Raw genomic sequence first — 26,807 nt, forward strand, 5'->3', positions numbered from 1 at the left:
CCCACTGCTCTATAAGGCAATAAGGTGAATGGAGCGTTAGCTTTTCGTTGTGTTGTAAATGTCCTATGCAGAGTTTTTGAGGATTCTCACTAATTTTCCTGTAACCCCTGGATTTTAAAACCTTTGCTTGGTAGGTGGTAAACTCCCTGCCTTGATGGTCCTCAATTCTTACAGAAATCAAATCAGCAAGGATTATGAAGGTAGAGATCCTCTAGACCCATCCATGCGTATAGGGTCCCTCTGGGGCCTCCGGGTCTGTCCTGCTTCACATGCTCACTACCTGGCTGAGGGGTTCTGCTGCCCTGGAAGGCAGGCCTGGAGCAACAGCTGGGCTTAGCCCTTTTCAAGGTATTGAGCTAAGCACTTTATAAACATTTTACCTCCTGTTTCGTAGGCGAGAAAGCTGAAGTGTGGGGTGTGCCAATGTTTTTTTAATTATTTTATTTTATTTTATTTTATTTTATTTTGAGATGGAGCCTTGCTCTGTCGCCCAGGCTGGAATGCAGTGCACAATCTTGGCTCACTGCAACCTCCACCTCCTGAGTTCAAGTGATTCTCCTGCCTCAGCCTCCTGAGTAGCTGGGATTACAGGCAGGTGCCACCATGCCCAGCTAATTTTTTTTGTATTTTTAGTAGAGATGGGGTTTCACCATGTTGGTCAGGTTAGTCTCAATCTCCTGACCTTGTGACCCGCCCATCTGGGCCTCCCGAAGTGCTAGGATTACAGGCATGAGCCACTGCGCCCGGCCTGTCATACGTTTTTATATGCCTGTTTCCTCAGCTCTCTATTCTACTGTCCTAAGAAGGAGGACCTGGGCTGGAAGCCTGTCCTCAGCCGTGGCGCAGTGGCCCTGTGGTTGGAAGTGAGAGGGAGGACTCGGGGGGGAGAGAGAGGCATCTGCTCTGGTGTTCCTTCACATCCTCTGCCCCAGAAGGCAGCCCTGGGCTTGTTTCCTAGGAGACTTCACCCCAGAGGCTCCTTCTCCTGGGACACTTCCTGGGCTCATTGGACAAAGGGCCTGAGCCTTCACTGAGCACTGGCTGTGTGAAGCACTTTACTTCTCCAGCCATGCTGGTATTGGGTCCCGTGTTCCAGCTTTAAAGAGGAGGCCAAGACAGGCTGGGTCGATGCTGTGGGATTTGCACCTGCCCTCATCTTGTTTGCATAGTGTTCTACCTGCCCTGGGAGATGGCATCTCAAGGGTGGGTGCTCCCGGAATCAGGCCTTCAGCAACGAGTTGTTAAGGCCCAGTTCCTTTAAGGTGACTCATGGGAGGCAGCTGAACAACTCAGTCATGGAGGGTGACCCTCAGGCTGAGATGTGGCTTTTTTCACCCCCACACGGGAGGGCCCTCTCCCCTGGGCTGTTTATGCGCTGGTAACTGCAGGGTCTTCCTGAAGCCAGGCGTGTGGGGGAGTCCCTGGGCACTGCCTGGCTCCTCCCTTCTTTTCCCAGCTGGCTCCTCCTCCACCTGCTTCCTCCTTCCTTCTCTTCTCCCCTCTCTTCTCTCCCACCCCCCCTTTATTCTCTCTCCTCCTCTTGCCCTTCTTCCTTTTCCTCCTCTCTGCTCCCTCCCTCCTTCCTCCTCATTACTTTCTGCGGCCCCTCCTTCCTGTCGTCATTCATCCAGTAATCTTTTTTTGAATGTGTTGTGCTTTTTGAGTCCCTGTGCTTGGCTCTAGGCCCATGAGTGCAGTTTTTGCCTTGGAGGATCCTGGTGGGGACATGGGCGTTCTGGCAGGAGGGAACCTGCAGATACTGTGTAGCCCTTTATGAGACCGGGTGGAAGAGGTCACAGGAGGACTCAGAGGGGCATGACTTGTGAGTTGGCCGCAGGCTGGGAGGGGTGTTACTATACAAATGGGGGTGCAGCATCCCAGGCTCCAGGCACCACAAGGCAGGTGCTGTTGTTAGGATGTCTGTCTTGTGAGGAAAGTCGTTGTCTAGGAAGGTCGAAGCCAGATTTTGTACGGCTTACATATTTGCATGTTTTGTTTTGGGAAATGTAGACCTCTGCCCAGTGAAGACCATACTTAGGGTTTGTAAGGATTAAATGTGCTCGGCCACCTAAGTCTCCCAGGACAGTGCCTGGCAGGGGATGAAACTGCATCAATGTGACCCTGAGGCATCGCCAGGTCACTGTCCTCTGTGAGACTGGACTGTGGCTTAGTTTTTGGGGCAGCCACTGCCTCTTCCCTCTAGATGAACCCCTGGCACCCCACCCACCCTACAGGCCCTCTCCCCACGGCGCTGCGTCCCAGCCTGTCCCACCCTGTAGTGGGCACTGCAGCCCCAGCGTGTGGTTTGGGTAGACATTACATGCACCCCTGTTGCAGCAGCTGGAATGTGGCTTTCAGCGGGCAGCATGGGCAGGATTTGGAGGGGCTGTGGTGGAGGTGGCAGTTTGGCACTTGATAACTGAGGCGGGTCCAGGAACAGGGTGGGCAGGGCGGAGAGGGGCCGTGAGTGGGTGAAGGAGGTGGTGGCATCCTTTCTTCGGCCTCCCACCTGTATCCTTTGGGAGTCTTCCCCAGTGCCTCCAGGTCACCCTGGACTGGCGTTCTCCAGCCTTCTATCTCCTCACGGTCCTCTGCCCCTGGCTGGCTATAATCTGCTTGGCATTCAGACTGTGTGTCCCTCAGCCCACTGGAACCTGCTGGCCACCTCGTGCTGCCCCAGCCAATCCTGCCGTTCTGTCTCCAAGCCCTGATGTAGCACTGCCCAACCACCTCGGCCCTGACCTCTCAACTCAGGCTTCACCCTAGACAGGCCCCTGCTCCCAATTTCATCAGCCGTGCGGATCTGACACAGAGTCCTGCCTCCAGCCACCGTGATCGTGGCCCTACAGAGGCCCCTCCTTCCCTAGGACACTACTGCTTGTCCTCTGAGCTGCCTGTCCTCGGAGCTGCTCACCATGCAGTGCAGCCTACAGCTTCCCCTCTGGCCATGGTTTCCCTGCTGGGGAGGAGATCCAAGTGCCTGTCCCTGATATAGGAGTCCCTAATCCTCCTGCCCCCGTCATTCATCCCCAGGGACCCTGCGCTGTTGGTCACACTCCGCATCACCCTCTTGTATCTCTCCTGTCTTGCTAATGTCACCCACCCATGTCAGAGGTCTGGCTCTATGCTTGAGACGCCTGGGCGTGTCCTACACCCTTCTTGAAGCTGGGCTCCATGTTCTGGAATCCACACCCCATCTGCACCTCCAGGGGTGGCAGTTCTCTCTAGCCGTAGCCTCCAAAGTCTGTCATCGTGCTCCTCAGAAGGGGGCTGATGCTCAGTAGACCTCAGAAACTCACGAGGAGTGGCAGTGGCTTGTGACTGCTGAGGGCCCTCAGGCCCTCATCGTCACCACCTTATAGACAGAGAATCAGTGGCTGATGCCACATCCCTAGTGAGTCAGCTGAGCCAGAGTCTCTGAAAACCACTGAGACAGTGCGCCACATGTCCGCTGCCGGCTCCTATGTGAGTGGGGATGGCTGGCTGGAGGAGGCATGTCATGGGCACGACGCTGTGATGAAGTGTGTCGTGTTCTGGTGCATCTGCATCCAAGCGGAAGCCAAACGACCCTGAAGAATGCGGGAGTGCGAAAGTTCTAGAATTCAGGCATCAGGTTTAGCTGGGAGTCTCTCGAGGTCAGTGTTTTATGCTGTGGGGGCATGAAACATTCCATGTTTTATGAGTCCATGAGTTAAGAAATGCTGTTAGGTAGGAAGTTCCAGATCTGTTCACAGGGGATAGTTTGATAAAATAATTTCCTTCCTGTGCCTTTGCTCATTCCTCCCATGGGGTTTTTCTAGGATTGTATTATGATTTGATTTATGCTTCCTGTGTTTACGATCCCTTTTTTGTACACCCTGTGCTTATTTTTGCTTATCTTTTCATTTTCAGATGGGTGGAGGAAGATGTGGGTGATGGCTGGAAAGTGTACTTTTCCATGCCAGAGGGTCCGTTTGCCTTGCCATGTTCATAGAAGTGATTAGCTAAGTTATCTATCTCTGTGAAGCCTAACATACTTTTCCCCTGTTGTAGTTTGCCAGGGCTGCCATCACAAAGCATGGCAGAGTGGGCCTTGGTCTCAGCTTAAACAACAGAGGTGATTCTCCCACAGTCTTGGAGGCCGGAAGCCTGAGATCCAGGTGTGGGCAGGGTGGTTTCTCCTGAGGCCTTTCCTTGGCTTGGAGGTGGCTGTCTTCTCCCCATGCCCTCATCTGGGCTTCCCTCTGTGTATCTGTGTCCTCATCTCTTCTTACAAGGGCACCAGTTATATCACTCATTTGGGCCCAGCCTAATGACCTCATTTTAACTTAGCTTCGTAAAGACTCCACCTCCAAATATGGCCCTATGCTGAGGTACTGAGACCTTCAACCTATGGATTTTGAAGGGATACCATTTAGCCTGTAACAGCTCTGTTTATTAAATAAACCTCTCCTAGAAAGTTTAGTAAGAGTACCAGTGCAGTCAGGTGCCATAGACAGCTTGACCCCTGTGGCTGTGGTTTGTCACCAGCCTTTATCCTGAGCACATTCATCATGCAGACTGAATGAAGGGAGGCAGTGGACATGCGAGTGGGCAGTACAGGGCTCCTGCTCCTGGGAGTCTGGGTCCTCCAGGGAGACGAGCGTGCAGATAGCTAGGGCAGGTGGAACTGAGCTTGAGGGAGGGTGCACGGAGATAAGAGCTGAAGGTTCAGGTGGGAGAGACGATTTGCCTCGTGTCAGAGGAGTGGCTTCACAGCAGAGCTGACATTCATGGTCGACCTGGAGAGTAGAGGCCCAGGGTGTCACTGGCAGCACCCTGATCAGAGTCTGGAGTGCATGTTGTGCCGAAGCCCAGAAATCTCAGTGCTATTGACTCTCTCTGAAAATGATCTGAGGAAACAACACAGGAAGAAAAGAATGTGGTTGCACATTTCTTGTTCTTAGCAAAGCATCCTTAGAGAGGATGGGGAGCCAACCCCTTCTGTTCATGCTGCTTCTGGGTGTCCTGAGGGGGTGCACTGCAGGAGTAATGGCTATTTCCTCCTCTCCGGCCTCTCCCTACTTCCCGTTGACCCACTCTGCCGTGCTCAGCACAGTGCACAGGACGCCCACGCCGCCTTCACTTTGCCTTTCCTTCAGTTTTGCCCTGTGACTGCTTGACGTGCACCACTGCAGGTTCACTGAGCAAACCTTAGGTTGAGAAGGCTCCAATGGGGGAAGAAGTCACAGGACCTTTTCTGTGCAAAGTTCAGATACGCAGGTGGTTTTATTTCTTTTGGCAACAGTCAAGGCTTGGAGAGGATCCTAAGGAGCAGAAAGCACGTGCATAGATTTACACCCTGAAGACTGCGCCCTCAGTCTGGGCATTTTCTGAGGCTGTCTGTGTACTTTCGAGGGTGAGAAGTGGCTTTCCCGGCGGGCTAGCCATGCTTCATCATCCTCCTTCAAAAAGGCCTCTTGTCCTCTTTGAGTGTTCCCCTCCTTGGTTCTGATGTGTCCCTTATCTGCAGGCATATCTGCCTGGCTTTCCTCATGAGGGCTTCTGCTCTGGGGCTTGTTGGTGAAGATCACGGTGGTCAAGTTCACAGAGAAGGAAGGGCCAGAGTCAAGTTGAACTGCGGAAAGTGACTTGGGAAACAGAGCCCCACTTGCCGTTCCTTGGACTCAGTTACTAGCAGAGGGTGCTGCTGCAGGCAATAGCAAAGCTGACCTCACGCGCCGTCTGCCTTCACCTGGACACAGCCAGCCCATCTCTGGTCGACCCCTCCCAGCTGCACACTTGACCCATCCCGTCTCTGCAATGTGCTTTTCACAAAAGGTCAGATTCCTAAGCCTGCTCCTTTCCAAAGGGCAGGACCTCAAGAGGTTTAGTAAATATGGCGTAGTCAGGCAGTGCCATGGGGAGGGCAGCCGAGGTGTTATGTAACCTGCTCAGGAATTCACACAGGCAGCGGGCCCAGCAGGAGTCTGGCGGGGCTCCAGGGGCCTGATCCAGCTTGCTGCCTCCCTGGTCTCGACTTTCAGATCCGGGGCTTGCAAACACATGCTTCATCTTGCTGCCCTGCTCAGGCAAATCCACGGCCACTTGAATTTTCTGTTCATGGTTTCTGGCTCCAGAACCCGACTTGTAAACAAAGGCGATGCCTGCTCAAGAAGTTTTCACAAACAAATAGTGCTGTCGCTGGTTGTTTCTTAGCGAGGGCACTTACGCAAGGCCAGGGAAAATGAAAGTGTTCTCCTGAGACTCTGCCCCAGGAGAGGTTTCTACAGATCTTTGTTGGACACATCACAGCATTATTTTGTGATGTCTTTCCCTCTCTCTTTTAGATTGGCTGGGTCTTAATCCGTGGTGTCATCTCAGCACAGTGGACTTGGTTGTGTTTTCATTTGCAGCCAATATTTATCCACCTTTCAATTGCTTTAGGTCATGAATTACGGTATTGTGAACGTCTGAAGTCATTTTCAGCTCCAAGTGAAATCACGGTTAGTGTTAGCCCTGCTCAACCTATGTCTTTGACCTGTGAGGCTTAGCCAGCAAAGTTTTTACCCTCCAAATATGTGGTTGTTGCCCATTCTCTGAGGACACGGATTCCTTGAGGCCCACGTAGACAGTCGGCTGCGCCACCAGCAGAGCGTTGAGAATGTTAATCTTTTCTGATAGGGATGCTTTGAGGGTTCTGCTCTTTTGCTTAGTCAATTTAGGGAAAACGGATCTGAATAGGAGCTGCCTAACAACAGCTGGCATTGCGGGAGGATAGGAACCTGAGGGCTGGCTTCCGAATTGGGGGCTGGCATTCCTGGACTGAGACCTTTAACCTTGACTCTGTTGGTCTGAGGTGCATTTTCTCTTGTTGATGGAGAGCTTGAAATTATTTTTATTTTATGTGGCCCTAAGCAAGCCATCAGCTGTCTTTAGACACTGGATTGATGGATAACTTATTTGAGAATTCCACGTGCCTCCCTTCGACATGGTGTACCCCAGGAGCAAACACCGACATAAAGGCAGGTTCTTTTCCTGGTCACCAACAACCTGTCCAGTCCAGTCATCGGCACAGGCATGTTTTACATCACTGTTAGAAAATAAATCTGGGCTGTGGTTTCTGAACTGCTTCATCAGACTAAAAGAAAGCAAGAGTGCCTGCATGCAGCCTTTCCCATTGAGATCATCATTCACCCCATGAATTTTTGAGAACCAAGTTCCCTCTCTCCAGAAGCTTATGCCCTTTAAATAATATAGTCATATAAATATAACATATCATTATTGGATTTATAAATTGTATTAATATGTAGTGTTTATATATATATATATAAATTTGTAATAATTTATAAATTAATTAACATGTAATTTAATCTTTGTAACGACATGGCCACGTCAATATCATAATAATCATTTTGTAGTCAGAGAATGTAAAGTCTAAAGAGGCTGTAACTTTCCCAAGATCTGAGCGCCCCCAGCGAGTTGTGGTGTGAGCATCACACCATGTGCTTTTGTGGTTGACTCTACGGTAGATAGCACAGTGGCGGGCCGTGCACATCCTCTGGTGCAGTGCGTGCTATTTCTCATTTCATTTTTCTATGCTACAGAATTGTGACTGCACATGTTTGAATTGTTGTTTTAAATGCAGATATTCCAAAATCTGAAGGCAAAGGATCAACATATTCTAGAAACGTTCTGGGGAGACCCAGGTAAACAAAAGTAAAACTAGAGGGATGAAGGGAAAATTGCAGACTCAATCACTCTAATCTTGATGAAATGTTTGCATTACGTTTGTATCTCAAAGGGAGGCATTTGGGGGCCGTCGTACCAAGTACCATGTTGATTGTTCTTTCTGTTACGTGTTGCGAGCATAATTCTGATCTCTTGCCATTGGTCCTAAAAAGATCTGTTGATGTAGATAATACATAATTATTGTACACTCTGGAGGGCTCGTGGTTGGTGGGTGGATTTTGTCTCCATCTGACCTGCTGTGTTGATGGTGGTTGCTGAGAGCCGTGAGTTAGGGAAAATCCTGTGGTTTTCCGTGTCTTTCAGAAGAAGTGAGAGTCAGTTCATGAGTTGGTCAGGAGGACTGGAGGGATGGTGTTTACCTCTCTTGATCAAGAGGAAAGAGGTTTAATATGAAATGGAGTGTGTATGATAAGGCTGTTAGGATCTCAAGCCGGTAAACAAGGATAGCATTGAAATACCGAGAGAAAGCCCTGAAGAGAGGGCCACGTGAGTTTAGGCAGCAGTTTTTCCCTGCCAGTGGGATAGACCACTCTTTCACTGCGGAGCCTTAGGAGTATTTGAAAGCTTGTGCTATGAAAAATAGGAATCTTACAGGAGAATCACACGGGTCCTGGAGAGGAACCTGTTTGGGACAGGCAGATTCTCATCTGTTGCCCCTCCATCCCTCCCGGGCACAGTGGCCTGCTTTCTCCTCCCTTCTGGTGTGTGGACTGAGCTGGGATTGCTGTGTAGCTGCTATGAGGGGCAGTAGGAAGACCTGGGGGAGCATCCTGGATTCCTGGAGAGGGAAGGCGGGTTCTGGACTGGAAGGAAGACCTGCGCTGGGTGGAGTGGTACTGACGGGAGGGGCACAGTGAGCTGTGGTTGGGGACATTCCACAGTGCCCCTTAGGTGGCTCCCTCTGTTTTCAGCCAGGACACTCCCCGCCTGAGGAATCTGAGCCCACAGCTGCCTACTGAGGAGTTTCCCGACTCCTGTGGGCAGATGTTGGGGCCCACAGCAGCACAGGCTGCTCTAACTCTGTGAGCCATCAGCTGCTTCACATTGTGGTGTTGTTTTAAATCTCTGGTTTTCTTAAGTATTTATGAAATTTCAGAGCAAGACTGGCTTGAACTGAGCCCTCTCTTTTCCTTTTCTCTACCGTAAGCACTTTCACTCCCCATTTCCCAGGCACCCAGTGGGAGGAAGGCAGACAGGGAGAGGCAGGTGCTGTCATCCTTAGCAATGTGGGGGCGTGTGTGCCAGAAGGCCCTCCCTCCTGGTGTCTCTACAACATGCCCCAGGCGGAAGCATTTGATGGGTGGCCGGTATAGTGAGGGAGGGTCCCGGATGCTCTCAGAACATCCTGGAAGCACCCCTGCAAGGACAGTATTGAGTCTTGCTGAGAAGTCAGACAGTCTCAGACAGAGGTGGGAGATTTGTGGCCAGTGTGCCATCGGCCATTGGAAAAGCAAGCTGAGACCTCAACATTTCTTTACAATTCCAGTTCTCTAGCTGCAAATGCCCTGGTTCCTCGGTCCCTGGAGGCCATGCCTGGGCCAGTGCCTCATGTTTACAGCACCCCTTGCCAGCGCCAGGTTGTGGAGGGAGGTCAGCACGAGTTTGTCAACAGGGAACATCCTTCCACAGTCTTACTTACAATTTTTGGTTTATTTATCAGTCCCTTTCCTTGCAGATAGCACAAAGGTAAACATCTTGTGGGTCTGGCTGGAGTCACAGCTCCCTGCCTCTGGGGCTGGCTGCTGGGCTTTGCGTTCCTGTAGTGGACAGTCCTCTGGTTAGGGAAGACAGAGCCCTGCTTGCCGTGTCCTCCTGCATGCTGGTCCAGATCACATCTGCTGCGGTGGCTTCTCATTTGCCATTGTGAGGCATGTGATATTTTAAAGCCATCTTTCTCCAAGAAAAGTCTCTTTTATGGGAACGTGGCTATCTCCGATAGTCACTACCCCACAGCCTTGTGGTGGGGGAGGGCTCTGCCTGTGTATGGTTTGGTCGGAGAGCAGAATCCAGCCTGTCCAGGGCCTTCCACCCCCTGCGGATTCGGGAAAGTGCCACTTCCTGGTGGTCCTGCCCCTGCTCTCTGAGTGAGGCGTGCCCCTGTCCCTGCAGCTCCCCCGTCTATGGCCTGATAACCCTCCCAATGATGCCAGTGCTGTGCACTGTCACAAGAGGCAGGAGAGTCACCGGTTATAAAGGCAGGGCAGAGGCCGGGCGCGGTGGCTCACGCCTGTAATCCCAGCACTTTGGGAGGCCTAGGTGGGCGGATCACAAGATCAGGAGTTTAAGACCAGCCTGACCAACATGGTGAAATCCCATCTCTACTAAAAATACAAAAATTAACGGCTTGGTGATGTGTGCCTGTAATCCCAGCTACAGGCCGAGGCAGGAGAATTGCTTGAAATGGGACCTGGGAAGTAGGAGTTGTAGTGAGCCAAGATCGCACCACTGGACTGCAGCCTGGGCTACAGAGCGAGACTCCATCTCAAAAATAAAAATAAATAAATAAATAAATAAATAAAGGCAGGGCGGGACACTCAGGCTCCTGCTCTGCCCACCGTTTCACACATGCCAAGTATCTAAAGGAGAGGGGAGCTGTACCCTTTGGCTCATTGGCACAATCATCTAGGGTGCTTGAGCTGCACCCTGGAAACCTCGTGAACCCCAGCTTGAGTTCAAATCACATCAGGGTGATTCCGAACACATCTCACATGCTCACCAACAGGACCTCTGGATAGCCAGGCATGGGAAGCTAAATGCCAACACTGTCCGGGTCTCCCTCTCTCCCTTCCTCCCTCTTTGTGTCTCTGTCTCTAAATTATAGTGTGCACATAATCATTTGGCATAGTACACACGGTAATGACCGGCTGCTTCTTTTTTGAAAACAAAAGGCCTTAAGCTACAACATGGAGCGTTGAGATGAAAGAAGAGCTATCACAATCAGTCGTTAAAGTCTAGAAAAAAGAGACCACGGAATTCCATTTTTCAGATGTGTCCAAATCAGGGCACATCCTCTCGGTCTGAAGGGGTTTAGGTGTGGCCTCTCTGAGGACTAGTGATGGTGGTGTTCAGAGCTGTGGTTTCATAGGAGCAGCACAGGGAAAACGTGGAAGCCCCCTGTGGAGCCCCGCACCCAGCAGCAGCCTCTGCCTGCACCCCAGCTGTCTGCAAGCACCCGTGCCCAGGGTCAGAGTTCCACTCGGAAGTGTGAGCTCCCAGCCAGAGTCCAGAGGGGGTCCCTACTGTGCCGGCCTCTGCAGAGTGTGCTCCTTGCCAGGAACGTGTGTCCTGGCTGCAGCGGCTTTGTTTTGTTTTCCCTCTCTAACCCAGGTGAAATGCTACCACAAGAAATACCGCTCGGCCACCCGTGACGTCATTTTCCGCCTACAGTTTCACACTGGGGCTGTGCAGGGCTACGGGCTGGCGTTTGGGAAGGAGGATCTGGACAATGCCAGCAAAGGTGAGGTGTGGAGCAGGCAGCCCTGTGCTTTCAGCAGCTCCTTGGTTGATTCTTTCACTATCCTCTTTACCACCTTTCCAAAATTCAGCCTGTTGACAAAATTGCTCCCAAATTAGAAGAAAGCAGTCATTGATCTGTGGGGAAAAAAATTACGGAGAACCAATGAAACTGCCTATATTTTCTGTATCATGGGACCTCTTTATTGCAGATTTGGGAGTGGTGCTGTACTGGTTGGAATAAGGGACAAGGTTGATCTGTACTTTTCTGGTTAATCATCTCCACAAATGTGTTAAAATACATTGTTTTTTTCAGATGACCGTTTTCCTGACTATGGGAAGGTTGAGTTAGTCTTCTCTGCCACACCTGAGAAGATTCAAGGTAGGTAGCTTGGTGGAACACTGGGGGGTCCCTGTTGACACTGGTGGAAGGTGGATGATGGCTACGCTCGGGCTTCAGTATTAGCCTCCTGCCTTTGCACACATTTGGAGATGCCTGTAATTAATTTTATTTAAGCGTAGGATATTGGATAGTGGAATAAGAAGGCCCACTTGTGTCAGTAAGCCCCAGAGGTGGCGTGACTTGCCCACAGCCACTCAGCCAGGAGAGCCTCGGGCATGACAATGGCCATTCTTGCAGGAGTAAGGTGGTATTGCATTGTGGTTTTGATTTGCATTTCCCTTATGGTTAGTGATGTTTAGCACTTTTTCATATGTTTGTTGGCCATTTGTATATCTTTTGAAAGATGTCTGTTCATATCATTTGCCCACTTTTTGATGCGATTGTTTGTTTTTTTCTTGAGGATTTGTTCGAGTTCCTTGTAGATTTTGGATATTAGTCCTTTGTCAGATGCCTAGTTTGTAAATATTCTCTCTCACTCTCTGGGTTCTATTTACTTTGATGATTATTTCTCTTGTGCTACAGAAACTTTTTAGTTTAATTAGGTCCCATTTACTTATTTTTGTTTCTGTTGTATTTGCTTTTTGGGGTCTTAGTCATGAATTATTTGCTTATATGAATGTCCAAAAGAGTTTTTCTTAGGTTATCTTCTAGACTTTTTATGATTTCAGGCCTTAGATTTAAATCTTTGATCCATCTTGAGTTGATTTTTATTATATTGGGTGAGAAATGGGGATCCAGTTTTGTTCTTCTACACGTGGCTAGCCAGTTTTCCCAGCGCCGTTTGTTAAATAGGGTATATTTTGCCCAATTTATGTTTTTTTGCTTTGTTGAAGATCAGTCAGTTGCAGTCAGTTGTATTTCTGGATTCTCTCTTCTGTTCCATTGATCTGTTTACTTTTATACCATGCTGTTTTGGTAACTCTAGCCTTGTAGTATAGTTTGAGTCCAATAATGTGATGTCTCTAGATTTTTTTCCTTTTTTTGGGGATAGCTTTGGCTATTTGGGCCCCTTTTTGGCTTCATATGAATTTTAGGATTTTTTTTTTCTAATTTTGTGAAAAATGATATTAGTATTTTGATAGGAATTGCATTGAATCTGTCGATTGCTTCGGACAGTATGGTCATTTTAAATATATTGATTCTTCCAATCCATGAGCATGGGATGTGTTTTCATTTGTTTGTGTCATTTCTGATTTCTTTCAGCAGTATTTTGTAGTTCTCCTTGTATAGATCTTACCTTTTTAGTTAAGTATATTTCTAGGTATTTTATTTTTCTTTTTGCAGCTGTTATAAAAAGAACTGAGTTCTCAATCTGATTGTCAATTTGGTCATTGTTAGTGTATAGCAGTGTTACTGATATGCGTACATTGATTTTGAAACCTGAGGCTTTCCTGAATTTATCAAATATGGAAGTCTTTCAGAGGAGTCTTCAGTTAAGTTTCTATATACGATCATTTCATTCATTGGCAAACAGCAACAGTTTGACTTTCTTTTTTCCAATTTGGGTTCCCTTTATTTCTTTCTCTTGCCTGATTGCTCTGGCCAGGACTTCCAGTTCTATACAGGTATTGATCGACTTACGACCTATGCAACTTACAACCATTCGACTTTACGACCACAATCGCTAGCCACGACTGCTCCGTGTCTGGCAGCGCAAACGTTGCCCAGCTGGGCGTACAACAGTGCGGACCAGCTTCCGGCAGCACTACCATCTCCTTGTGTGCCATTTCAACTGTTATCCCAGACTTGGTACAGCAATTTGTGTTTTGTGTCTTGGATATTTTTCATCAAACTCCTCCCAAGATGTCTACCAAGAGGAAATTGTCTTTGTCTACGCCTCAGGCTGCCAAGAAGAAAAGGAAGGCCATCGATCTCGACATGAAAATGAAGGTAATTAAGCAGTACGAAGGAGGAAAGAAAGTGAATGTGATCACATGTGATACGAAGTTATCACACTCGACTGTGTTGATGATTTTGAAAGATAAAGAAAGAATTCGTGAAGCTGTGAAAGGTTCTGCACCCATGCGATCAACAGTTATAACAAAGCAACGAAGCAGGCCCATCCATGAAATGGAGAAATTGCTATACACTGTATATTTGGATGGAAGATCAAATTCAAAAACGGACACCATTAAGTCTTTTTGCTGTGCAGATGAAGGCGAGAAGTGTATTTCAGACTCTGAAGGAGCGTGCTGGGGAAGATTACAGTCAAGAATTTGTAGCAAGCACTGGCTGGTTGCAGAGATTCAAGAAAAGATTCCAAATGCATAGTGTTTGAGTGACTGGAGAAGCAGCGAGTGCGGATGAGGAAGGAGCATGTAAGTTTGTTGATAGTCTGGACGAATTAATTACAGATGAGGGATATCTAGCAGAACAGATTTTCAATGTTGATGAAACTGGATTATTTTGGAAACGGATGCCAGCACGCACTTATATTCACAAAGAGGCCAAAAGCATGCCGGGATTTAAAGCATTTAAGGATAGGCTAACTCTGCTGCTTGGCGGGAACATCGCAGGGTTTAAGCTGAAGCCGTTCTTAATTTATCACTCAGACAACCCGCATGCGTTCAAGAATGTTAACAAGCACACACTGCCTGTCTACTTTCGTTCTCAACATAAAGCATGGATGACACAAGGATTGTTTGAAGACTGGTTTATGAACTGTTTTATTCCTCAAGTTTGAGAATGTTGTTTGGAGAAAGATATTCCTTTCAAGATTTTATTGCTACTCAATAATGCGCCTGGACACCCACCAAATCTAGGCGATCTCCATCCAGAGGTAAAATTTGTTTTTCTTCTGCCAAACACGACTTCACTCATCCAGCCTATGGACCAAGGTTCGATTGCTACATTAAAGGCTAACTATCTCCGAACCACCTTCGCTCAAGCAATATCCGCTACAGATGCTGACTCAGAACTAACATTGCGAGATTTTTGGAAACACTACAACATTTTGATGTGTATCAAGAATATCGCTACTGCCTGGGAGACTGTGACAACAAAGTGCATGAATGGCATCTGGAAAAATTGTGTTAAGCGCTATGTTAATGATTTTGACGGATTTGACAGTGAACATGAACTTGAAACTATTCGGGAAAAAATAGTAAAACTCGCTAAAGACCTTTCTTCGGAGTGTGAAATGGAAGATGTCGAAGAGTTGCTAGACAAAGAATCCGGAGAACTTACAAATGAGGAGCTAATCGAACTGGAAGAAGAAAGAGTGGCGGAAGAAGAAAGCAGAGAAGCAGAGAAAGAAGAGGAGGAGCCAGAAAGAAAGTTCACCACTAAGGGATTATCAGACGGTTTATCTTTACTGAATAAACTTCTTATACATTTCGAAGCAATGGACCCAAACATCAAACGATTTGCAAGGATTGAACGGATGGCGCACGATGTGTTTCGTCCATATCGTGAAATTTATGAAGAAAAAAAGAAACATACAATTCCGACAAAGCTCACCATATTTATGAAAATACCAACTCCGGTAACCCCAACTGCTGCCTCAGATGACGACATCAATGATCCGCAGCCAAGCACCAGCGGCCAATAAAATGTTTCGTACATGTTTATATATTTTGATATGTTTTGCAATTGGGAAAATGTTTCCTATGGTATTTTTTACACTTGTATTTTGTATTTTTGTATGCACCTGTATTTTGTAATTTTGTATGTTTTGCAAATATTAAACCAGTTGTACTGGTAATGCAATGTTTTACTTAAACCTGACAAATGTAAAAATGAGAAACAAAATGGTGTAGAGATGATACAAATGGCATAAAATGAACAAAGAAAATTATGATATATAACAATAATGAAAGAAAATTAGGATAAAATATGACTTAAAGATTTTTATAACATCATTTCACAGTACTGTACATATAGCCTACTCAACTTACGACCAAATCATGTTACGACCGGTCTGTCGGAACCAATCGTGGTCGTAAGTCGAGCACTAGCTGTATTGAATAGAAGTGGTGAAAGTGGGTGTCCTTGTCTTGTTCCACTTTTCAGGGGGATGCTTTCAACCATTCCCCATTCAGTATGACATTGACTGTGGGTTTGTCATACATGGTTTTTATTATTTTGAGATAAGTCCCTGCTATGCCTAGTTTGTTGAGTGTTTTTATCAGAAAGGAATGCTAGATTTTATTTTTGCATCTATTGAAATGACACATGGTTTTTGTTTTTAATGGTGTTTATATGGTGTATCACATTTATTGACTTATATATGTTAAATCATCCCTGCATTCCTGGGGTGAAATCCACTTGATCATGGTGTATTATCTTTTTAATGTGCTGTTAGATTCAGTTGGCTAGTATTTTGTTGAAGATCTATGTTTATCAGGGATATTAGTCTGTGGTTTTCTTTCCTTTTTTTCTTTTTTTGTTATATTCTTTCCAGGATTTGGTGTCAGGGTGATAATGGCTTCATAGAATGAGTTAGTTAGGGAGGATTCCTCTTTCTCAGTCTTTTGAAGTTGTTTGGAAGGATTGGCACTAATTCTTCTTTGAATGGATGGTAGAATTCAGCGTTGAATCTGTCTGGCCTTGGGTTCTTTTTTATTGGCATAAAAAACAATTACTGATTCATTTTCACTGCTTGTTATTGGTCTGTTCAGGGTTCCTATTTCTTCCTGATTTAATCAAGGAGGGTTGTCTGTGTCCAGGAATTGACCAATATTCTCTCGATTTTCTAATTTATATACATAAAACTTTACAACCAACACGAGAGATCATTTGAGAATATTATACACATTTCATAATAGTCTCAAATGATCTTTCGTGTTGGTTGTAATGTTTCCAGTTTCATATCGAATTGAATTTATTTGAATCTTCTCTCTCCTTGGTTAACCTAGCTAATGGTCTATCAATTTTGTCTATCTCTTCAAAATATCAGCTTTTTGTTTCATTGATCTTTTGTATTTTATTTTGTTTCAATTTCATTTCGTTCTTCACTGATTTTTGTTTTCTATTTTTTTTCTACTAGCTTTGGGTTTAGTTTGTTCTTGCTTCTCTGGTTCCTCGAGGTTTACATTAGGTTGTCACTCTGTGATCTTTCAGACTTTGTGATGTAGGCATTTAGTGCTGTAAACTCTCCTCTTAGCACTGATTTTGCTGTATTCCAGAGGTTTGATACCTTGTGTCACTATTATAATTTATTTCAAGGAATTTTTAAATTTCCCTCTTGATTTCATCATTAACCCCAAAGTAAACAGCATTTTAAAAAGAGAATTAGAAGCATAGTAGGCTGCAAGTATTATGTATAAAACGTGTTTTTTCCCTAAAAATATATATTTCAAAAGAAACCGATGCCTTTATCATCAAGGTGAATTGCCCGGATCATCACCAAGATCCACATTCATCGGAGTTTTGTTTCCCTTTTTAATAGCTATGGAAATAATCATGCTTTTTCTGTGCTCATTGTCATAGGTTTAGGCAAAAACCTTTAAATGCATGGTTTGTATGTTAAAAATCCCCTTAGTATTCTTAGAAAGGCTTGAAGGGAGGAGTGTGGCTCTGGGAGCCTGGAGCCCAAATTTGTGGGCTCTGAGGCTCAGACACAGCTTACTGGGCCTCTGTGTCCATATCAGTGAGGTGGTCTGAAGACTCCTGTTTTGCAGAAGTGGCACTCAGTGTCCAAGTCTGGTACACAGTGGATGAAAGATCAGTGCTTACTTATCCCTTCCCCCTACTGGTTTTAACCATGGTTCTATTTGTGGAAAATCCTCTATGGTCTCTGATTAGCGCCGTGGCTCATGGGAGGAGGGCGGAGAATGGAGAGGCTTCTCTTCCCTGTTCAGGTCAGGCTGCCCGCCTGCCCTCATGGTGGAGTCAGGTGGACAGAGGTGCTGGGCTTCACTGGGACTAACGTTGCTGCCTGTGTCCTGTCCAGGGTCCGAACACTTGTACAACGACCACGGAGTGATTGTGGACTACAACACGGCAGACCCACTGATACGCTGGGACTCGTACGAGAACCTCAGTGCAGATGGAGAAGGTGCGTGTGGTCATCTCCTGGTCAGTTATGGAGGAGAAGGGCACAGGGAAGACAGCCTACTCAAAGAGCTGACATATTTTGCAGTCTGCTCAGAAGAGGCAAATCCTCCAGAGGTCCAGCAGAATTACACCTTTGTGTGACATAGTTATGAGTTTTGAGGGTCTTCTTGAGAATAAGGTGTGGTGAGTTTGGGTCAGGGCTTTTTGTGAAGCTGTAACGGTGGGATGAGCTGTCAGTGAAGTTATAACCAGGAGCCCCTTGGCCTGAACTTGTGTGTATGTATAACACCAGGGATCGTTCCCCCTTCTTCCCTCCCTTCCTGTTCGCATATGGGGAGGCCAAGCGCTGGCCACAGCCAACCTAGTTACTATTGTTCAGCCCCTACATGCAACAGACATTTTGTTTGTATTTCTGTTTGCTTGTTAGTCTAGTGTTCCTGATTTATGGCTGTAGCATTTAAATCGCTGTTTTCATGAGACCATCTCACCCAAACATGTTCTCTGTTCACCGTGGAACGTGCACTTTGGAGCACCATTAGGCGCGTGAAGGAGGAAAGGAAGGAAGGGGCAGCTGTGTGCTGGAATCTCCGCAACACACAACTGGAGGTTGATTTCAAAGGGGGGAAACTGAGGCTTTTCCTGGCACATCATGCTGATCTCTTACCTTTTTCAGCCACTGACTAAGAATCAGACTGGCTTTGGGAAAGAAATTAAAATACTTTTTGTCGAATTAGTTACATCCAGATGTAAAATAGCTAAAAGCAAATGTTGTGGAAAGAACCACAGTAGCTCCCTGTCTTTGTGGATCTCTGAGCTTCCCATGACTCCAGGAAGGTGGTGTCTGTGGTCAGTGAGGAAGGACGCCAATTGTGTGTCCCAGGGCGGCACACAGCTCCTCGCTGTTGTGCTGGGGAGGAGCTTGCTCCTTCATAGGCCTTGTGGGATGGAATTTCAACTCAAGGAATTGTAGCAACCCAAATACACCTGGACCAGAAGTGGAGACCCACAGATGGATGTTGATGGTAAGGGCATTAAAACACAGATGAAGTCTGGGGTTAGTGGGCAAAGTGCTGTGGAGGGGGAGAGCCTTGCTGTGGCCTCTAAACAGAGTGTTCTTTGCTGGTGTGAATTATTCAGCACACCAGTCCTTCCAGATAACCAGCACATTGAAAGAAACGTAGCTGAAAACTTTCAGAAAACTATACATTGTCTCTCTAGAGATCACAGTGTACATTGGAATCTTAAAGCTGTGCGAATGATTAAGTTTTCTCAAACAAGGGTTGTCAAACTTTTGATCACAGAGCTCTTTTTCCAGTAGCGTCTGTTTGCATTTGCAGAGCTGTATTCTGTCCATCACGTGGTGATGTTTTCCTCTGGAGGAGAGAGGGGTGAAGCGGTGGCTGGTGAAGTGTGTGAATAAGCAGCTCAAGGCGAAATGAGGAAAGGAGCTAATTTGGAGAGCTGGACGGGGCCTCTGAGGACAGCTGACTTAGAATCCTAAATGCCAGGCTGAGGAGGGTGGATTTGACCAGAGAGGTCCCTTGCTGCTTGGGAGCCAGCGAGCAGGGCTCCGTTGTGAGGTGATTAATCAGCAGCTATGCCAAGTCTCCTGGAGACCAGGGAAGCACAGTCGGGGAGCCTGGCACCATTGAGGGTGTTGTGAAAGGACATTCTCGTGATGGTGGGAGGTTCTTTGCTTGCCAAGGGAGGGACACGCCTGGAGGGTTATTGACCATGAGGGAGGCAGGGATTCTAAAACACAGGTGGGTGGTCTCTGTGCTGATGCCATAAGAGGGGAGCAGTGAAGCCCAGTGGACAGTGTGGAGGAGCCCCAGCTCCTGTGAAGAGCATGCTCCGGAGGACAGCTTTGTGCTCAGCCCCTCCCTGAGTGCCCTGCTCCTGTCCCCAAGCTGGCTCCCAGCTGAGCCTGTGACTTCCCTGCAGGGCAGATTTTATTCTTCCCACCTCACAATTGGGGAAGTGAAAGCTGGGTGCCTGTGGCCGCATCACTCACAGGTGGTGAAGGACCTGCGTTGATTTTCTGTAGAAAAAATATAAACAGGAGGAAAATCAGTTGAGTGTTCACCACCCTTTGGGGTTACATGAAACTTTACGGAGAATGTATGGAAGTATGTGTGTGAGGGTGTGTGTTGAGGACTTGCCGCTATCACTGGGTAAAATGCACAGAATTCAGTCTTAAACACTCTCAACCACCGGCAGTGTTTCCTGAAGATACAGAGGGAAATACTTTACTTCAGGGCCCTCTCAGTCCATTCACTGTGCCTTAACAGATGACCATAGCCTGGGTGACTTTAACAACATTTATCTCTCCTACTTTGAGCGGCTGGGAAGTCCAAGATGAGGGAGCCAGCCTGGAGGATGCTGGTAGGGCTGTCATCTAGTTGCCGACTCCTGCCTTCTTGTGCCTCCATGTGGTTGTGAGGAGAGGGAGCTGCTTGGGGCCCCCTTTCTGAGGGTACCAATCCCACTTAAGGAGTCTTCACCCCCATGCTCTGAGCACTGTCCAGAGGTCCTGCTTCCTAATACCATCACACTGGGGATTAGGTTTTGATGTATGAATCTTAGGGGGGCACAAATATTCAGTCCATAGCAGCTACTCAATGCATGTTTGTTGAATGAATGATTAGAGAGGCAATTGAACTTTAAATATCTAAGGCCCTGATATGACAAATCACAATTTCCACTGGTGCATTTTTCATGAAGCGTCTTTTGAGCCAGGGGTATGAGCAGCTAGGAGACTGTGCTGTGGATTGCGCCTTAGAGGCACTGGAGCCATGCAGGTGATGGTCTGGGCATCCACTCCGGACTCTGTGTCATAGAGTGTTTGGTCTAGGGGCTATCAGAGAAGGTCTGGCATCGCCATGCAAAGGATGGAGCCAGTCGGGAATGGGTGCACAGGAATCTTGGAAAGAAATTGAGAAGGAACAGGGGAGAGTGGAGAGGACACCCAGAGAGAGTGGTTCCCAGGTAGGGGGGCGAGGAGTCGGATAGGGTGCCAAGGCAGCCACGCACACTTTGCAGCCGGATTCACAGCTTTCCTGTGCAATAGTGGAGTGGGTCAGAAAGTTCGTGCTTCTACACTTTGAATCTTTGCTTTTCCACGGACTAACTTTGCTCCATGGAAACAGGGCACTTAGGGGGCTGTGGAAGAATGAAGTGTGTTGTAGAAGAATCATCCTACCTGGCTGTCTCACAGGTTCTCCAGGGCCAGGGCTTCTGCTGCTTTCCTGCTTTGTCACTGCTGCTACTTCTAGTGCACATTTTCAGGGTCCACAGTTCTTGTCTTCTGCATATCCACGGGCGGACACTGCCCTGAACCCTTGGAATTGTGTTAGTTTTTTTCATCGATAAATGATCTTTAAATTAACTTCAGGAAATGTGGGGGGAATAAAGGCATTTGTTGGGAGGACATGGAATAGCATATAGAGTCAAAAGCAGAGCCATCAGCTGGTGGAGGTTTTGGAAGGGACAATGCCACTGCTAGCTGCTCTGTGGTCTGGGCAGCCACCCCCGGGGAGTCTTTGCAGGGACCAGCACTAGGATAACAGGCTCCAGCACTCAGCGCTGCATTGCTCTCCTTATGTTCAGATTCCTGGAAGACAGACAGGAATGCGTAGCGTTGCTTGGGTCATGGGATGAGCTAGGTTCAAGTGGGCAGTGTGCACTCCCGCAGGCTGCATGCATGGAGGGAAGAAGGGCAGTTTCCCAGGGGAAAACGCAAGAGTCATCCCCGAGGAAGAGGAGATGGGTGCTGAGCCCGGACGGTGACAGACACCCACTTGGGGGACTTGCAGCTTCCCTCGGTCCCCTAAGGGGTCAGCGGCTGAGAGCTTGGAGTCAGTGCTCATTGTCATGAGACAATGGCTGTGTCTGCTCTGGACCCAGCGGACACCAGGATAACCAGTTACAAAAGAGGCGTGGAAGGGGCTCTGGGATCATGTTCTCTGAGGGTTTCCAGGCTTCATAAAGCAGTAGAGACTCCCTTTATAGGCAGAGTCACGCCCACATGCCTCATGGAAACAGTGGGTGAGAGCGCAGCCTCCTCCCAGCGCCTCGTCCATCCCTTGCCTAGCCCAGAACCCATCACGTGAAATTCGAGTTCTCTCCCAGAACTGGATCTCAGCAACCTTCCCTTGAACCACTGCCTGAGCATTCCTAAGAATTTCAGCTCCTGAGTTACAGACAAGCATGGAGCCTTTCCTCGGATCTGTGTCCCCTCTTCCTGCATCCCCTCCATCCCCACGTGCTGTGGGTGTGTCTAGGGTACCTGATTCAATGGAGTGAGTTATATGCTTTTCTTCCTTTCTTATATATACGTTTAAGCTTGTATCAATATTTTTTGAAGATGTAAATTATTGAAAAGAAAGAAGGAATAATTACCCCCATCTTACTACCTAGAGACAAAGCACTCGTCATTGGTGTATTTTACGCATGATTTCTAAATACCATGTAATTTCTTTCTCATTTTTTTTTGAGACAGAGTTTCATTCTTGTCACCCAGGCTGGAGTGCAATGGTGCTGTCTTGGCTCACTGCAACCTCCACTTCCAGGCACACCCAGCTAATTTTTATACTTTTAGTAGAGACGGGGTTTCGCCCTGTTGGCCAGGCTGGTCCCGAACTCCTGACCTCAGGTGATCCGCCCACCTCGGCCTCCCAAAGTGCTGGGATTACAGGTGTGAGCCACCTCACCCAGCCACAATTTCTCGTGATAGGATCAGCCTGTGCATTGTTTTATAGCCTGAGTTTTCCACTTGACCCACCTCCCCGATCATCTGTGCGCATCTTTAAACTTTTCTTTCCAGGCCCCTTTTACTGAGCTCCTGCTTTCCCTTAGAGGAGCTTCCAAAGTGCGTTTGATCTTGTTGTTGCCCTCCTGCAGGGATTCCAAGTTCTCTCTGAGAAACACGAGGCTGCCACCACCACCCCTGCCACCAAAGCTCTGCAGAATCTCCAGGCTTGGGTCCTTTTGGGAAGCTGTTTCCCAGAAAAAGCAGTCCCAGCTGGGCATGGTGGCTCACGCCTGTAATCCCAGCACTTTGGGAGCCTGAGGTGGGTGGATCACTTGAGGTCAGGGGTTTGAGACCAGCCTGGCCAACATGGTGAAACCCCGTCTCTACTAAAAATACAAAAATCAGCTGGGTATGGTGGTGTGCACCTGAAATCCCAGCTACTCGGGAGGCTGAGGCAGGAGAGTCAGTTGAACTCGGGAGGCAGAGGTTGCAGTGAGCTGAGATCGTGCCACTGTACTCCAGCCTGGGCGACAGAGTGAGACTCTGTCTCAAAAAAAAAAAAAAAAAAAAACAGTCACCTTTGGATAGAAAACTCATCCTTGCTGAATTTACCTCCCCTCTCCCACTCTGCAGCCCTCCTCAGCCCCTCTGTGGAGGGAAGACCCATCTGCTGCATGTGCGAGCCCTTGCTCCAGTCGGCCTTTGCTCTTGCCTGCGGTCAGCAGTGTCTGGCTCAGATCCCAGGACTGGACACCTCCTGGGGGGTAGAAGGCAGAGTCCCAGCCACATTCCCACCAGGGCTTTAGTCTTCAGGGCTGTCCCAACGCTTTGAGGAGTTAAGGAAGGTTTGGCAGCCTCTGAAACATTCTCTTTTAGCTGGAAAAATGATGTATTGTGGTATTCTCTTTTCCACCCCACCCCTGCCTTTTCTACCTCCACCCTTTCCTGGTTAAAAAACCCCAGAAATGTTGACTTAAGCTGCATTTATCTCTAGAAGTCGTTGCCGTCCTGGAATGGGGCCCTGCACAGCTGCCTTCAGTCTGGGCCCGTGTTAGGGGAGCGCCTGCTTTGATGTGTGAGCGCAACATTCTGCTTTCTATATTCAGAAAGGAGCCGGCCTTGAATCCGTTCCAGTGTGGGCAAGCGATTACAAACGCCCTGTCTTTAGCACAGAGAGGCACTCATGGTCCTGGTCTCCCTGTGGGTCTGTGGTCCTGGCACGTGGTGGCTGCGGGGGATGGTGGTCGTGCTGGTGTTCCCTGGGGTGGCTACTGTCCCCAAGGAGAGGGAAGAATGTCCTGAGGCGTACAGTGTGGGAGCCTGCTGGAAGCCTCACTATGGTATCTTAATCCTCGAAAGAGCCTGTGAGCCCGTTGTAGAGATAAAGGGAGCAGTTCCAAAGAGAAATCAAAAACTAGAACTGGCCAGGGACCTTGGTAGCCTTCTGGCATTGCGCACTGTTGGTGATGGCAGCTGTGGCTCACAGGGTGTCTCGTGTTTGAGACCGTGCAGGACAGGGCTCATACCCTTGACTGTTGTCATTGAGACTGTGGCTAGGCTGGGTCTCACTGGGAGTCCTACCTCCTTATCACACAAGAGGGCTGTGGGTGGGGGATTTCTTACCCTAGCAGGATACACCTGCCCTGTCAGGATCAGACTTGCTGGGATGGTGTCAGGGAATACCCACAGCAGCATATGTGCCCCTGGATTTGTAGTGTCACCACCAAGAAGGCAGTGTGTAGACAGAGCCCACTACTCCCGCCTCTCCGCGGCTCAGAGTGATGAAGGATGGCCTCGCCTCCTTTTTCTCCCCACTATTGGGCCTCAGCTCTCCAGACAGGATTCTCCCTACAGCACTCTTCAGGGAGCCTCTGCAAAGCCCTGGACCCCCATGTTGCTGAGCCCCATGGAGAACAAACATTTCATTTTCCCCGCTGGACGTCTCTGGAGCGTCTGTGTCAGTGGCCACACTCCCCATCTGGATGCTTTCTTTCTTTCTTTTTTTTTTTTTTGAGATGGAGTCTCACTGTGTCACCCAGGCTACAATGCAGTGGCACGATCTCAGCTCACTGCAACCTCTGACCCCCCCGGGTTGAAGCGATTCTCCTGCCTCAGCCACCGAGTAGCTGGGATTACAGGCGCCTGCCACTGTGCCTGGCTCATTTTTGTGTTTTTAGTAGAGATGGGGTTTTACCATCTTGGCTAGGCTGGCCTTGAACTCCTGACCTTGTAATCCACCCACCTTGGCCTCCCAGAGTGCTGAGATTACAGGCATGAGCGTCCGCTCCCATCGGGACACTTTCTACTTGCTCTCATAAACCACATTCTCTTTCACTTTCCCAGTCTGTAAAGTGGCCTGTTGTAATTGGAGGACTCTAAAGATACCTCCCTCCAACTCTTGAGAGTTTTCTTAATCTTATATACCATTTGTCATATTCATGCATCTCATATTTTCTTGGGAATTGCCATGGTTCTGATGCTGGGGTGGGCACAGGGAAAAAGAAACAGAGCAGACCCCTAATTGGGAAGACATAGATGTACGTCAGTTGTTACCACAGGGTGTACCATGTACCACAGTTGAGGTGTATCAGGAATTAGGAAAGAATTGAAGAGAAACAACCACTTTGCCTGTACGATCCAGGGAGATTCACAAAGAGGACAACCTTTGCAGGTATGGAATGCAGGCAGGGCATGCCATGCTCTGGGTATGGGGCATGGGCGAGCAGGGCATATTCAAGGGGTGGAAGTGCGTTCCTCCTGGCTAGTGTGTGCAAGAGAAAGCCACGGGTGCTGTGTGTGATGGGTCATGAGATGGGGGAACGTCAGCTTCCTTTCCTGAGCCTGGCTCCTTTGCTGGGTGACAGTGAGCATCCCAGGAGCCACGTGACTGGAGGATACAGAAAGATAAGAAAGGGGCTGGAGGATGCCCTGGGAGAGGCAGAGTCTGGAGAGGAAGGAGGGTAGAGAATGGGCTTCTGGACTCCCCAGCTAAGAAATGAGGGAAGTCTGGACTTGGATGTGGCTCTAGGGATGGAGAGTAGGGGTCTTCGGGTATCTAGGAGGTAGATGAGTAAGACTCTGCTATAGATTTAGAGGAAGGGGTATGCGGCAGGGAAGCTTCAAGAATGGCTGAGGGTTGGACATGAAGGCCTGCTCTGTCACTCTTGTCATTGACTTTGCCTTGACCTAGGACCTCTTAGCAATCCAAGAGTGAGCAGGATGAGGGTCGTGGCATTGCCACGCCTGGCCTCTGCCACTTTAAGTGGATACCTTGATGAACATTCCCAGAGTCCAGGCTTTGGGGTTGCTAGAGCAGGCAGACAGGAGATTCACATTTCTCTGCAGGCTTCACAATAAGACACAGTCCTGAAGTGGCCATACTGTGGCCTTGGAATGCTGTACCAAGCTCCAGGAATGGGCTACCATGAGGATAGGTTGAGTCAGGAAGCGCTGGCTGCAGTGTGCAGAGCTGGCCTGGAAGAAGTGCCAGATCAAGCTGAGACCATTCAAGTGTTACCGGTGGCTCAAGCCTGTAATCCCAGCACTTTGGGAGGCCGAGGCGGGTGGATCACAAGGTCAAGAGATCGAGACCATCCTGGTCAACACGGTGAAACCCTGTCTCTACTAAAAATACAAAAAATTAGCTGGGCATGGTGGCGCGTGCCTGTAATCCCAGCTACTCAGGAGGCTGAGGCTGGAGAATTGCCTGAACCCAGGAGGTGGAGGTTGCGGTGAGCCGAGATCGCGCCATTGCACTCCAGCCTGGGTAACAAGAGCGAAACTCCGTCCCCCCCAAAAAAAGAAAATGGATTTGAAAACTTTCTCCCCTAAACATCGTTGGGTTTTAGGATTTGGAAAAGTGAAGTAAGCTTTGACAGCTTCGTGGAGGACGGGGCTGCTGGCACCTGATTGATCCTTCAGTCCTGGCTCTGCTCTTTGCTGAGTGCTTGGGTACACACAGTGCCTTGTGTCTGCAGCCTGGATCCTCTTTGGCAAGATGGGGTGCTGCCCCTAGCATCCAGAGCTGCTCCAGGGCGCTTTGCATGGTGTTCGCCACCCTGTGAATGCTTTGATTCTGCACCAGGCAGAAGAATATTTCTTTTGATCTTGCCCCCAAATCAGGTTTTCGTAATCATTGCTTGCTTAGGTAGCTCCAGTGAAAAGCAGCTGTCATCAGGCAACTGAAGTTGTATGAGACGGAAATGGGCAGATGGGCGTGTAGGCCTGCTCTGAGCCTCAGCTCTCCTCCCTCTGTATCGCTTGATTGTGAATTGAGGCTGCAAGCCTCCGACCCACAGACACCAAAGGACTCCCTTGCAGGTGTGATCCCATGACCAAACAGCAAATCCTCCTGAATGTCGCCTGAGAGAGTGGCCTGGGGGGTGCCGGCTTCCTCCTGTCTGAAGTGTGAGGCTCATCCTCTGTTAAAACCAGGATCAAGTCATGTGGGTGTTACTTACTGAAAACTGATACGGCCCATCAGAAGAGTGA

At 48.4% G+C, this 26,807-nt stretch overlaps 1 protein-coding gene across 5 annotated transcripts in view; it reads left to right on the forward strand.

Moving 5' to 3' along the window:
* TNS3 (tensin 3) overlaps positions 1-26,807 on the forward strand; it is a 315,575-nt gene that overhangs the window by 182,103 nt on the left and 106,665 nt on the right. For all 5 annotated transcript variants that reach the window (XM_017500856.2, XM_037728608.1, XM_037728609.1 and 2 more), the window contains 3 exons: positions 11,038-11,167; positions 11,480-11,545; positions 17,460-17,564. In XM_017500856.2, coding sequence (XP_017356345.1) covers positions 11,038-11,167; positions 11,480-11,545; positions 17,460-17,564 — 301 coding nt within the window. The remainder of the gene's footprint in view (positions 1-11,037; positions 11,168-11,479; positions 11,546-17,459; positions 17,565-26,807) is intronic.

The sequence above is a fragment of the Cebus imitator genome, unplaced genomic scaffold (assembly GCF_001604975.1).
Source record: "Cebus imitator isolate Cc_AM_T3 unplaced genomic scaffold, Cebus_imitator-1.0 Scaffold272, whole genome shotgun sequence".
In the NCBI taxonomy this organism is placed as follows: Eukaryota; Metazoa; Chordata; class Mammalia; order Primates; family Cebidae; genus Cebus; species Cebus imitator.